General features: G+C 36.9%; 1 protein-coding gene across 1 annotated transcript; it reads left to right on the top strand.

Moving 5' to 3' along the window:
* The first annotated feature begins 6,160 nt into the window (after positions 1–6,160).
* LOC133779629 (probable serine/threonine protein kinase IREH1) lies at positions 6,161–8,801 on the top strand. The gene is made up of 7 exons (XM_062219569.1): positions 6,161–6,219; positions 6,607–6,699; positions 6,779–6,919; positions 7,012–7,104; positions 7,997–8,201; positions 8,489–8,613; positions 8,742–8,801. The coding sequence occupies exons 2-7, from the start codon at positions 6,625–6,627 to the stop codon at positions 8,799–8,801; spliced, it is 699 nt and encodes a 232-aa protein (XP_062075553.1). The 5' UTR covers positions 6,161–6,219; positions 6,607–6,624.
* Positions 8,802–12,490: the final 3,689 nt, after the last annotated feature.

Raw genomic sequence — 12,490 nt, 5'->3', positions numbered from 1 at the left:
ATTTTTGACTTGGTCAATCACTTTGCTCACATGTTTTATTTTCATGATTATTTGTTTAATATAAACTTCTATGAAATCCCGAGCATATAGCTAATCGTATTTATAGTGACGTAATCACAGTGGAATATAAATGTGATTATATGTTCAAACATAAGTTAGTCCCATGATTAGTCAGCACACAGGATTTACACTGACTTGCCAATCTACGATATAATCTACTTACAAATTTTAGTGTTATGTTCTTTTTAGAACATTAGCAAAGTAGATAAGATCGGATGTATTTCTTGCATTGGACTGGACTGATATTTACATTGGATAGGATAAGTAACCATATCGTTATTATCTATTCTAGTCATATCATATAGTTGACCATAGGTCAATTCAATCTCAATTCTGAGTGGTTAGTATTCTAACTGATTGTATTATTTGAGTTCTTTGACTTGTTCGTTACCAACTTACCCTACGGACTAGGCCATACTTACATCTTGGGAACATGGTAGTATAATTGAGTAGGAGTGTTAATCATAGATATGAACATCTATTGCTTCTGATGAAGAAATCAAACGATGGTTTCTTTTTAGTTTGGTTCAAGGTTCTAAATGATAGAGATCTTATTTCAGTAATTACTATTAGTTTTCTAAAATATCATTTACAAGGAACTAAGCATTTTAAGGATAAAATACAATGGGGGGTAAAATGGTATTTTGGTCCCATCTCATTATAGGCTGTCTATAGAGGATTGAGTAACAATTATGGTTGTAGCAATGGATGATTAATAGCGTATCTATATTTGTTATAGAGCGTTCTATGAATTCAAGAGTATTGACGGTGAGAAATCGTCAACGATATAAGGTTAGAAAACTCAAACTGTATTGTAAAAGATATCTTAGAAGAAGATGGAAAGAACTTGAAGGAGCAAATATGCAGAACTACAATGGAGCAAAAATCGTATATGCCTTAATTGTCTGTGCGTACAAAGAATTTTCCAACCCCTTCACCTGAGGGGTCGAAGCCTATTTATAGATGGGCTCTGTTGGCCCCTGACAAAAGGTGGTTCCCAGGGACAAGAACATACGCAGGTACATTGTCAGGGTAGTGGCTGAGGACGTCGTGGTGTCGACTCTAGCATATGGTCGAGGGTGCTCAGGTAGTGCCTCCATTCTTCGTACGGGTTCGTATCGCCACTACTTGTTAGACGTGGATGTCAGTGCCATGCCCGTGTCCTTCTCAGGGTTGTACACCCTGTACTCATATACGTACCTTATGCCTAATGGTCCTTCTTATATATCTGAGACACATCATTTCTCCAGGATTTTTCCCATTTTTCTAAGTGTTGTTGATCTTGGGAATTCATCTCTACGGTATAGTGGGTTTCACTTGTATGTTTAGCCATATAGCGAATGTCATGTCCTCATAGGTGTGCACTATACATATATAAACGAACCACCATATCCTCTTCATGAGTAATAAACATGCCATGTGAGGGGTTCACAACACTGGAGATGCACATGTGTACAGGCCAATCCATTGGCAGGTGACATTGGTGCCCAGGGGGCCTAGCCCAGATCTTGCATAGCTAGACTAGCCCTTAGTGGTGCCTCCATTTGAAGACCTCAACGCATGACACACGAGGAACCTTGCGAGGGTCTTGCATAGTGAGACCTTCCTTCAGGTCTTCTCAGCAAGGCACCCTTAGCAAGCGACTCCATGTGCGGGTGTCTGAGCCTCGCGCCTCGGCCCCTCGCATCGCGGCTGTCCCTCGTGCCTCGGCTCCTCGCGCAGCGAGTCTTTGCACCTTGGCCCCTCATGTGATGGCCCTCTCACCTCACCCCCTCGTGTGATGGCCCTCGCGCCTCAGCATTGTAGGCAGGTCAATCCTCGTATAGCGAGGCCCTCTATACCATTGGCCTCACTTGAAAGCATCTAGGAAGGTAACTCTCCAGATAGCGAGACGCCTCCATATACAAGGCCTTCCTCCCAGTGGACCCACTAATGGAAGGCTTCTCTTAGGTGAGGGGTTACGCCCATGACCCCAAACATAGCGGCCCCTATGGCTTTGATCTTGCTATGCGTGACAAGGGCATCATGGCACCTACGTATCATTGGTTCTCATATAGCGAGGCTATTTCATCCTTCGTCTGGACGGCTTGTGAGACAGTTTAGAAATGGCTAAGCATATAACCCTTCGATGATGATCTCTACATTAAATTCCTATTGGGAAATTATCCCACATTAACACTTGCCCCCGAGTCTATAAGTACAATTTTAAGTGTCCTTGTAGACTTTTTCTTCTTCTCTTGTTTGATATGGATGGCATGTTTTGGGAGGCTCAACCTTGGTGTGTTATCCAATGTTGCATGAAGAAACACGAAGTGGATTTGGATGGTGTGTTTCTTTATAGTGTCCAAAGAAACACAAAAACCAACCAACTTTTGTGATGATCCAAGTGTGCCCCTAAGACTGAATAAGGGCCAACCATTTCCAAGTGCGGATCCCAAGGTTGCTAATGCTCTTGATCTCTGCCATTCATGTAGATTTGATCCAATGGCTAGGAAGCCTTGACTTTCCTTATAAATACCCCAAGATATGAACCCACTTCTCCACACCAAAACTTGTTTAGCCTAGTGGTATTCCTTCTAAGTCATTTCCAAGAGCTCCAAGGTTCTATCCTCCGGATAGCAAAAGGCCAAGGGTCGGTCAGGCTAGTTAGCTCATTTGGGGGTTTCCGGGAATAGTATGCGTGTCTCTAGGGTTCATGCGGAGAGTCTTTGAGGAAGTGTCCATCTGTCAGGGAGATATTTGTTCCTTGAGGTCCAACTTAGCGTCTTGGCTCGTGGTGATTGAGGGGAAAATTATTCCATATTCTCACACCCCAAACCTATGTTTTGAGGGTCACGAGGCGGGGCCTCGTTCAAGCTAAATTTTGGCCTCCACACTTGCCCCCCAGTCTATAAGGAGGCCTTTAGGCGTCCTTGTAGGCTCATTATAATGCCACACTTACTATGCTCTGATGCTATTGCTGTGTGATTTCTTGTAAACCAAGTTATTAATGGTGAGAACTCATCAACGAAGTTTGTGATGCTAGCGACAATGGTGGTACACTCTGGGCTGTCATGGTTGCGTGGGTGGAAAGACAGCTAACCGATATCCATGCATGCATTACCTCCACGGGGGAGTTGTCGAGCATCATGGCATGTTATTACTATTTCGTGAGATCTTTCGAAATGACTAGGTATAGATGAAATCATATGGCACTCGAGATCAGGCTTTAGAGGGCATGATCAAGTGCTGGATGAAAATGACTAAGCATGGACATGCGAGGCTATAAACAAAGTTATTCAGGGGCCTCAGGCCAAGGGTGTCCTTCCTTCTAGCTTCTTAGTCTTCAACCTTCATCTGTCAACATGTGAAGGCCTTTGTTTGTCACCTTTTTTATGACTGTGATACTTGCATTATACTTGGAGGCATATAAGGCATCAAAAAATGTCATTCAACACTATTGGGAGATGAAGGCCTCGCTATGCAAGATGGTCTCACACAACTAGTCCCTCTCACATGGTGAGGCTTGCCTCCTTCTCTCTTTGGTGTGAGACTTTGAGAAACCCACTCTTTTCTTTAGTCTGGGATTTTGAGAAGCCATTATCTTTTTTCCCCCTTTTTTTTGTATAAGGATCTTTTGCAAGTCCTCATGGTCAATAGCTTTATTTTGAAAGGGTTCCCTTTGGGACCACTCTATTGCGTGTGATTCGTGTTTGTTCATGCACCTTGATTACTTGTAAGGATATGTTGACCCTTTCGGTTCTCGCTATCCTTTTATGTATTTTTGCGCGCGTGTTTTATTTTGTGCAAGAAGCGTCCTTCTCGCCATTATGCATAGTACTATTTTTGCAAGCGTCTTCTTCGAGACCCATTTTGCAAGTGTTTTCTTTGAGACCCTTTTCACAAGCATCTTCTTTGAGACCCTTTTCACAAGCTCCTTCTTTGAGACCCTTTTCACATGCGTCTTCTTTGAGACCTTTTTTACAAGCATCTTCTTTGAGACGCTTTGTAACTCCCTACTACCTTAGAGTCGTTACTAAGTGAGTTTGAAACGTGCAATTAACTCGCTAATCGAGGTTTTAGGTTAAAAGTTTAGCTAAACTGAAATAAAAATCACATAATTTGAAAAGGTAACCATTCACTGAAATTTTAAAGCGTTATACATTTGGGATCCCAAAATACTGATTAGAAATATTTACAACTCAAAAAATGATTAAAGTTGACTAAACAACAAAATTAGGTTTAATACAAAACATCTCCCAAAATACCCCTGGCGGTGGCAGCCAGGCAAGCCAAACATATACATGCCACTTCACGCTCTCCGTACTCATGGTTGATCAACCTTTCCCTTGCCCTTACATGTACCATAGAGCACCCATGAGCCGAAGCCCAGCAAGAAAACTCCACACAAGCAATCAACCAATCAACATATGCACAAATATCAATCAGCATATAACAAAGCCACCGACAAGCTAAACATATAACGGCCATGCCATCCTAGGCACTTTACCAAGACCTGGGTTCACGGTCTACACCGTGAGGATATCCCAGGTATCCACTAGGGGTCTCACCCTGGCAACTTGCAGTTCTTGTGCTTAACGCTGCTCCCGACCACTTTTCATACTCGGCCTTTCCGTTCTTTACAGATATGCAACACATAGCATAAACTTAACAAATAATTAAACAAATACAAACATAATTCACTACAACAATTTTGACCAAATATAACACCAAAATATAGCATATTATTCAAAATGTTATTGATACATACAAATAAAAAAGATACATAAAATATTTTTTTATTAAGTGTAAAGCAATAGGCGCCAAATGAAAATATAGTGGGCGCCAAATGAAAATGACAAAAAGAAAAAAACTAAAACCCTTTACACGCTGCCTCTCTCTCTCACACACTCCAGTCGGCTCTCTCCCACTCTCACTCGCTCTTTCTTTCTCTCAGAGTCTCTCTCCTGGGTTTCTCCCACTCTCCAGTCGACTTTCTCCCACTCTCACCCTTCACCTGGGTTCTTGCTTCTAGCTAGCTATAGAGATACACAGCGATGGAAAAGGACAAGAGCTCATCGCTTCAGCAATGGTGTGGTCATGGTGTGCTTCAGCTGCTCAATGGAAGGGATTGAAGGGATTGAAGCAAGAACCCAGGTGACTGTGAGGTATATGTTTCATTTTTTTTTTCAGATTTCAAATTAATATCCGTTCTTGAAACCAAATGCCTTTTCTCAACAGACTTCCTCATCCGTTGGACGCTGCACTCTCACTCTCTTTTCTCCATCAATAGTTTCTCAATCTCTAATCTTCTCATCTCGATCGATCTATCCATTTGAGCAGCAAGCCCCTGCTTTCCTTCAAAGCCGCTGCCACCAATGCCATAGATGAGCTTTGTGAGGACAACGATCTATCCCTCTCCCTCTCTCTCTCTAGGTGAGCTCAACCCATCTCTCTTTATATGTATAAAAAATATTGCGTTGGGATTTATATGTGTATTTTTTTTATTTGATTCTAGAACTATTGATGATGTTTCGATTATGATATTATTGAAGTAAGTTTTGTTGTGTGATTAAATGTAAAATATTTTTTGTTTTCAATTAAGTTGATAAATTTTGGGTTTGAAAAAGTTAATTTTCCATTGTTTCTTGAGTGTTTAAATGTCAACTATATATGCACTTAATTTGATATTTTTGATATGCTGACTACATGATAAAACACATAATATATACTGAGTAAATGGCATATTTTGGGTCTTCAAACTAATTTTTTTTTCAGTTCAGGTCTCCAATAATTTTCCGAATAGGGTATCTCTAGAACTTGAATATGATATATTTTGGGTTTGAAGAAGTTGATTTTCAAGTGTTGTAGTCAGAACCTCTTGTTGTTATAAAACAGGGGAAGAGAATAGATTTTTGGCCTTTGAAGTTAAATGTTGGAAATTCGAACGATGCTTATGATAAAGCTTTCTTGGTTGCATATAATGTGTTTGTTGAAATGCCTCCAAGAGAGTGATATAGATAAATGTCAAAAAATTTGTTTTCTTAAGTGTTTGTGGTTGTATACTGGTTTAAAGATATTTAATTTTCTAATCTATTTATGTTAAAATACTCATGGGGGGCTTTTGGACGGGTTTTCCTGGCCAAAAAGAGAACAACAGGGGACCTTTTTGCCATAAAGGTTTCTTTTTTAATTTCTCTTAAATAATGAGGATCATAATTCTTTTATCTTTTTGTACTATTTTTCTGCGAATCATATTGATCTTCCTGATAGTTTCTCATCTATTTTATGCTACGCGTTCTTAGACAGCTTTCCCTTTGTAAGCCACTACTTAATTCTTTGTCTACTTAGTTCCATGCTTGAAAAAAGTAGGTAGTTTACTAGATTGAATCAGTGATGCATGTGGACTAAATGATTTTGTGAAAATTACAGGGATTTACTGAATATTTATCTACTCACTTTTTAACCCATGAGTCTCTCTCATGTTGCACAGTTAACTCTCCTTGTAGTTCTTTATGTTTCTTAAATAAGCACTGAACAATTGTTCATTTGTGCTATCTGCCACAGGTTCTTAAAAAGGCTGACATGATCCGGAAAAATGCAGTTGAAAGTATCTTGGCGGAACGTGATATTTTGATTTCAGTTCGCAATCCCTTTGTGGTGAGCAGGTCTATCTAGCTAACAGATTAACCTTTGCTTGAGAGAAAAATGTTTCTCTTACATTTTGTTAATATATCAGGTTCGCTTCTTCTATTCATTCACTTGCCGAGAAAATTTGTACCTTATGATGGAGTATTTAAATGGAGGGGATTTATATTCGTTGTTGAGAAATTTAGGCTGCTTAGAAGAAGATGTTGCTCGTGTATATATAGCAGAAGTGGTAAGTTCATTGTTTCTTATTTTGAAACCTTCCACTGCTAGTTTTTGTTCAACTCCGTATCTCAGCTTAGGCTTGTTCTTTTTTGTTGGCAGGTGCTTGCACTAGAATATTTACATTCACTTCGTGTGGTTCATCGTGATTTGAAGCCAGATAATTTATTAATTGCTCATGATGGTCATATTAAGGTAAATATCTTTTACACTGGCACAGGCATGTTTTTAGGAGTGTGCACACAAGTGCATTTATGTATGTTTTTAGGCTGTCCTGTTCTAGTGAATACACATCTCCAGTGTTAAAACTACATTGGTCTTGATTTAATGTACTTTACATCTATTAGTAGGTTATTATGTAAGAAGTTGTGAATGCCTGTCAATTTGAATACTCATAAGTCCTGATTGATTTAAACTTACATCCTGAATGCCTGTCAATTTGAATACTCACAAGTCCCATGCATTTGCTTGGCCTGAGGTCATATTGTTTCTCATCTTCAATAATAAATAAGTGATTATCTATTACATAATTGTGTTTCTTATAAAAAAAATTCCCTTTGATTCAGATGAGTATACATTTTTTTAAAACAATTTCAATGCTCATTGTCAACACAAAATTTGATTTTATGGAAATGTTGTAAGAGAATTTGCACAAAATGCAAATCATAATAAAATAAAAGAGGGTGAGCAGTTATGAGCTTGCATGCTGTGCGGTGTGACTGCACCCTGCATGAGCACTCTAAATGCTTTCGATTTTATACATGGAATTATTTCTTCAGTGGTTTTCTGTTTGTGGTATGCAAATGCTTTTTAGTCAAATTTTTCCAGTTGGTTTCTGTTATTGCACATCTTAGAATGTAGGTGTGTGTTCTACACACTGACGTATAGCCTTCTAAATGCTTTACTTTTGATTCTCGCAATATTGAGTAGTCCTAGTTATGGTACCGAAAGTGCATGTCATTCTCACCTTATCTTTTGGAATTCCTTTTTTGCACTTGTTACCAAAGATTTACTTCATTTAAAAAAAATAATAATACAATAAAAAAGAGAAGCTTTTATTTGAACTCTTTCTTCATTTTCTTAACAGTTGACCGACTTTGGGCTCTCAAAGGTTGGTCTTATCAACAGTACTGATGATTTATCCGGCCCAGCCGTAAGTACCACATCTCTAATGGTGGAAGATGAGCCCGAGTTATCTGTGCCTAAGCATCAGCAAGAAAGACGAAAGAAATGTTCTGCTGTTGGCACACTTGACTATTTGGCACCAGAGATACTATTGGGAACAGGACATGGTTTGTATAGTCCTCTTTTTGTTTGAGGTGCATTGAATTTCTTCAATTTATTTTTACTAAACTCCAATTAATTTAGTGGCCTAGAATAGTATAGTTATTTGGGAGATAAGTTTGTTATCCATTATGATGTAGTGAGATCATTCTGTGTTATTCATTATGATGTAATGGGATAAGGTTTAAAGGCCGTAAGCTTGTATGATGTTGTACTGTGATTGTGATTCTTGTGTTTGGTGATCAGTTACTAAGATGGATGGATTACTAATCCTTTGTTTTACCATCCCCTGCAGGTACAACTGCCGATTGGTGGTCAGTTGGTGTGAATTTGTTTGAACTGATTGTTGGTATTCCACCCTTCAATGCAGAGCATCCTCAGGTAAATATGTTGATTCTACAAGATTCCATCATTGATGATGTTTGTTGCATTCTGTTTGATTTTCTCTTGTTGTATCATTTTTGTTATTTATTATACTTAATGTTTTGAACTTGTATAAACCTCTCCATTTTTTCTGCGTTTTGCTTTGTTGGATTATGGTGCCAAAGGACAAGCTTATTGCACTTTCTTTACGTATCTTTTCACTGGTCTTGTGGGGTCTTGAGTAGAATCTTGAACTGATAAAGAAATGATTGTTTCATATATATAATTTTGTTATATGATTTTCATAAGTATTATGAGTACTTATTTTGTGTGTCATGGAAAGAGAAGAGTTTTTGGCTATGATGATATAATCTCTCATCTTTGCTGCAAAGAAAGAGAAGAGTTCTTCATTTTTTTACTGTCAACTCGCCTCACATAAGTTGTGAGTTGTTTGGTGTTAATACTAAATAATTATTATTATTATTATTTTCTGTTTTTAGATTTAAAAATTGATTCTCCGAAGACAAGTAAGGGTGTTTGGCATCTCAGTGAACAGTTATTAGAAATCATAGTTAAAGAAAACAGAGTACTTCGAGAACACCAAATAGTTGTTTTTAGTGTTTTCTGAAAAATAAAGAAAGAAAAAGTAAAAAATCTCTTCATTACTCCACATTCTTTCATTCTCAATATCTCACAGATCACTTTCTCTGTCCTAAATATCTCTCATGACTTTCTTTCTTTTATAATGTTTAAGAGTTAAAGGAGTCTCTTTATCTGATTTTATCAAATATTGGAAGAATGTTTTCTAATTCTATCTTTTGGCTTCTGTTGTTAATGTTGGTTTCTGTTTAGTGTGTCTCACTTATTTTTCTAGTATTAATTCTCTATTGTTAATACAAGTTCGAGGTTTTTTTTTAAGTTATGGTTGTTCTCTTAAATATATATGTTGCCAAGAGGATTTTGAGTTTTTATGGGAGAGCATTAAATATTTGGTGGCTTTATGGATGGTTGATGTAAATGAGTTTAAAATAGTACTGTTATCAGATTTGGTGAAGGAGTGGAATTTTTAAAATTCTTACCTTGGTAGTGTGCCTTGAGTTTTCTCTTCCAGGGACATCATCTTCCTAGACGTTCTATGAATTTTTTAATAAAATTCGTTTCTTATAAAAAACACACTCGTATATAAAATGCACGCACATTTTGTTTCTAATAAAAATAAAGTGTGTAAAAAACTAAATAAAATAAAAATAAATGTGTGCCTTTGGTGATATTATTATTGAATTTGTTCATTCATTTAAAAGAGGATTTATTATTGTGTTGTGGTGTTCCCATAAAATAATTATTTTAAAGTTTTGATTGTGATTTGCGACTTTTATATACTCCATGGCTGCTCTAACATTTTGGTTTTCTTTGTTCAGACAATATTCGATAACATTCTTAATCGTAAAATTCCTTGGCCTTGAGTGCCTAATGAAATGAGCCCAGAAGCAGCAGATTTGATTGATCGGTAAGCAAATATCTCAGACTGTTATATACTGCTCTTGCTCATAAACAATGGTGCTCGGCCCTGATGGCCGTATGATAGTAATGTTCTCTTGTGATATATCCATACTTCACTAAATTACAATGTGTTAATGGACTAAAAGATAGTGGTGCTCTTGTTTTTGATGAAGAGGTTTGGCATGACAATCCATCATAGTATTCATCACCAATTTTTAATTTTCTTTAGGAAATGGTATTTACCGGTAAAGAAAGTTAAAAAATAAAAAAAATGTTCATTTATGGAATGATAATCATACTGAATTGAATTCTAGTATTTGGTAAGAATATTCTCTTCTTCTATATGATTTTCTCTCTTTCATTTTGTAATTTAATTGTTTGTTTTGTGGAAAAAAAATTACTACTGCTTATCTTTTTCTTTTTTAATATACAGGCTAATAGGACCTAGATTGTTCTGGCATTGGAATATCTAATGGCAGCTATAATTGATTTCCATAATAGTGTATTTTTTTTCCTTCTATGTTCCATCTTTTATTTCTTCCATTATCTACAATTCAAATCAATCAATTAGATAATATCTCTCTATTTCTTTTTCACATAAGCTAGTATGTAAAAGAAAAAAGAAAAAGAAAAAAAAACAAGAATCTTCTTGATGAATAATTAAGAACCTTCTCCATTCTTATTATTAACCATAGAATCAGATTCACCCATATAAAACGCATACAACTCATATCTCAAGTAGCAGCTTTGACTAAGAAGTCTAACTCCAATTGAGTAATAATAAACATCCAAAATCTCTTCTGTGGCACTTCCAAGACATTTCTTATAGTCATCTGGGGACAAGTCTCTAGTGCATTGTACTAAAGCGTATACAGTATTATCCATATGTTGGAGGTTATACTAAAACAGACTAAATCAGTATAATAGCTTTTTGATGCAAGGATAGTAGTTTTAGTTTCTTGTTCCCAGATGTTGTTTCTTAATATTTGAGTTGTTTAAAATATGGTTTGAGTTGCTCCTTTTTGGGCAAGTGCTTTTTCTCTTTAGTTTTTGTTTTAGTGTGTTTTTGTCTCATCCCATTACACTCACTTTAGTTCTTTTTTCTCTGTCCTGGACTGGTTACATTTGTTGAGTTCATGCAAAAAAAATTCAAATTTCACACCTGCAACTATTCTTTGAAAAAGTGATTGTTTGTTAATCAAAATATCAAAAATGTATTGTTATGCTCAATATTTTTGTTTATGAATGTCCTAAAATTGTGCCTAAAATATAGCTTCCAATCCTGTTTCGATTTAGGCTTCTTGGCTCCCTCATTTCCCCGTCTTTTTTCAACAAAGATTAAGAAGATTACTCAATTTACTATTCTCCAATCTGAAACATTTTTACTCAACTTACAGAACATATGTTCTGGGATGTTATTTATCTTGGTTCTTAGCCTGCATCTGAAGCTTAATTCTGCTTTCTTATTGAAATAGTTTTTATAAAAAAAAAGGAATAGGAAAATTTAAGGACTTATGGATGCCATGCGCTATATGTTTTATGATGGCATGAAGATAATGAAAACCTTGAGGCTGTGGAGACCAACATTGTTAAAAAAAAGTTCACTAATCATTTTGTTTTACTTAGTGAAGATAAAAAATATTATGAAATGCTTGGTCCTGGTCCTTGGAGCTTGTTTTTTCACCCTGTGCTTTAACTTTGCAGTCTCAGCTTAATTTCCTCAAAGTTTCCTTCAACCTTTAAGCACTCAAAGGGAGAGAAACCAAGTGATAGGGAGAGGGTCGATTTATGCAAAGCTTCTGAATGTTTCTTATGTTTTGTCTTACTGATCCTAGGACACTTAAGTTACCTCCAAGGCTTGGGGTACCAAAAATGTCCCTGAGGGTAAAATGGTAAATTTCCCCGAAATTCCCTCCTAAACGTCCTAACTTCAAATATATCTCCAATTATTTATTTTCATAACCCGATAACCCAGTAAAATGTCTAATACTCGAAATACCCCTTGCTCACCCCGAGTCGGGTATTCGACCTCGTTGTGACTTTCTAGCTAAACCGCTCCCTAGGACCGTCTCAGATCGTGCATCACAAATATATCACCACTCACACGTGGTAAAGATCACAAGTATTGCATTTATGCCCTCAACAGGCTAAAATTACAAACATCGACCAAATAACCGAATGGGGCCCACATGTATATTTAATTCACCTAAACATGCCTCTCTAATCACATACTCTTCAAATTCACATATTAAAATAATAAATCACTTATTGCCCTCCAGTCACGCTAATCAAGGCCCTAAGCCTTATTAGCAAATTTGGGACGCTACAACTATCCCGTCCTTACAGAAATTTCATCCTCGAATCACCTGAATAACTCGGGATTTTGCTCCTACATATCTGATTCAAGTTCCCACGTTGCCTCCTCAACCTTGCT

This window comes from Humulus lupulus, chromosome 5 (assembly GCF_963169125.1).
Source record: "Humulus lupulus chromosome 5, drHumLupu1.1, whole genome shotgun sequence".
Taxonomy (NCBI): domain Eukaryota; kingdom Viridiplantae; phylum Streptophyta; class Magnoliopsida; order Rosales; family Cannabaceae; genus Humulus; species Humulus lupulus.
The sequence above is the reverse complement of the archived record's forward strand: the minus strand, read 5'-3'. Positions and strand labels throughout refer to the sequence as shown.

What these genes read in the sequence shown, in the direction of transcription:
- LOC133779629 (XM_062219569.1), top strand. Translation starts at nt 6,625, where the DNA reads ATGATCCGGAAAAATGCAGTTGAAAGTATCTTGGCGGAACGTGATATT. An exon ending in CAGTTCGCAATCCCTTTGTG is followed by an intron (nt 6,700 to 6,778) that starts GTGAGCAGGTCT and finishes TTAATATATCAG; the next exon opens with GTTCGCTTCTTCTATTCATT. An exon ending in CTCATGATGGTCATATTAAG is followed by an intron (nt 7,105 to 7,996) that starts GTAAATATCTTT and finishes TTTTCTTAACAG; the next exon opens with TTGACCGACTTTGGGCTCTC.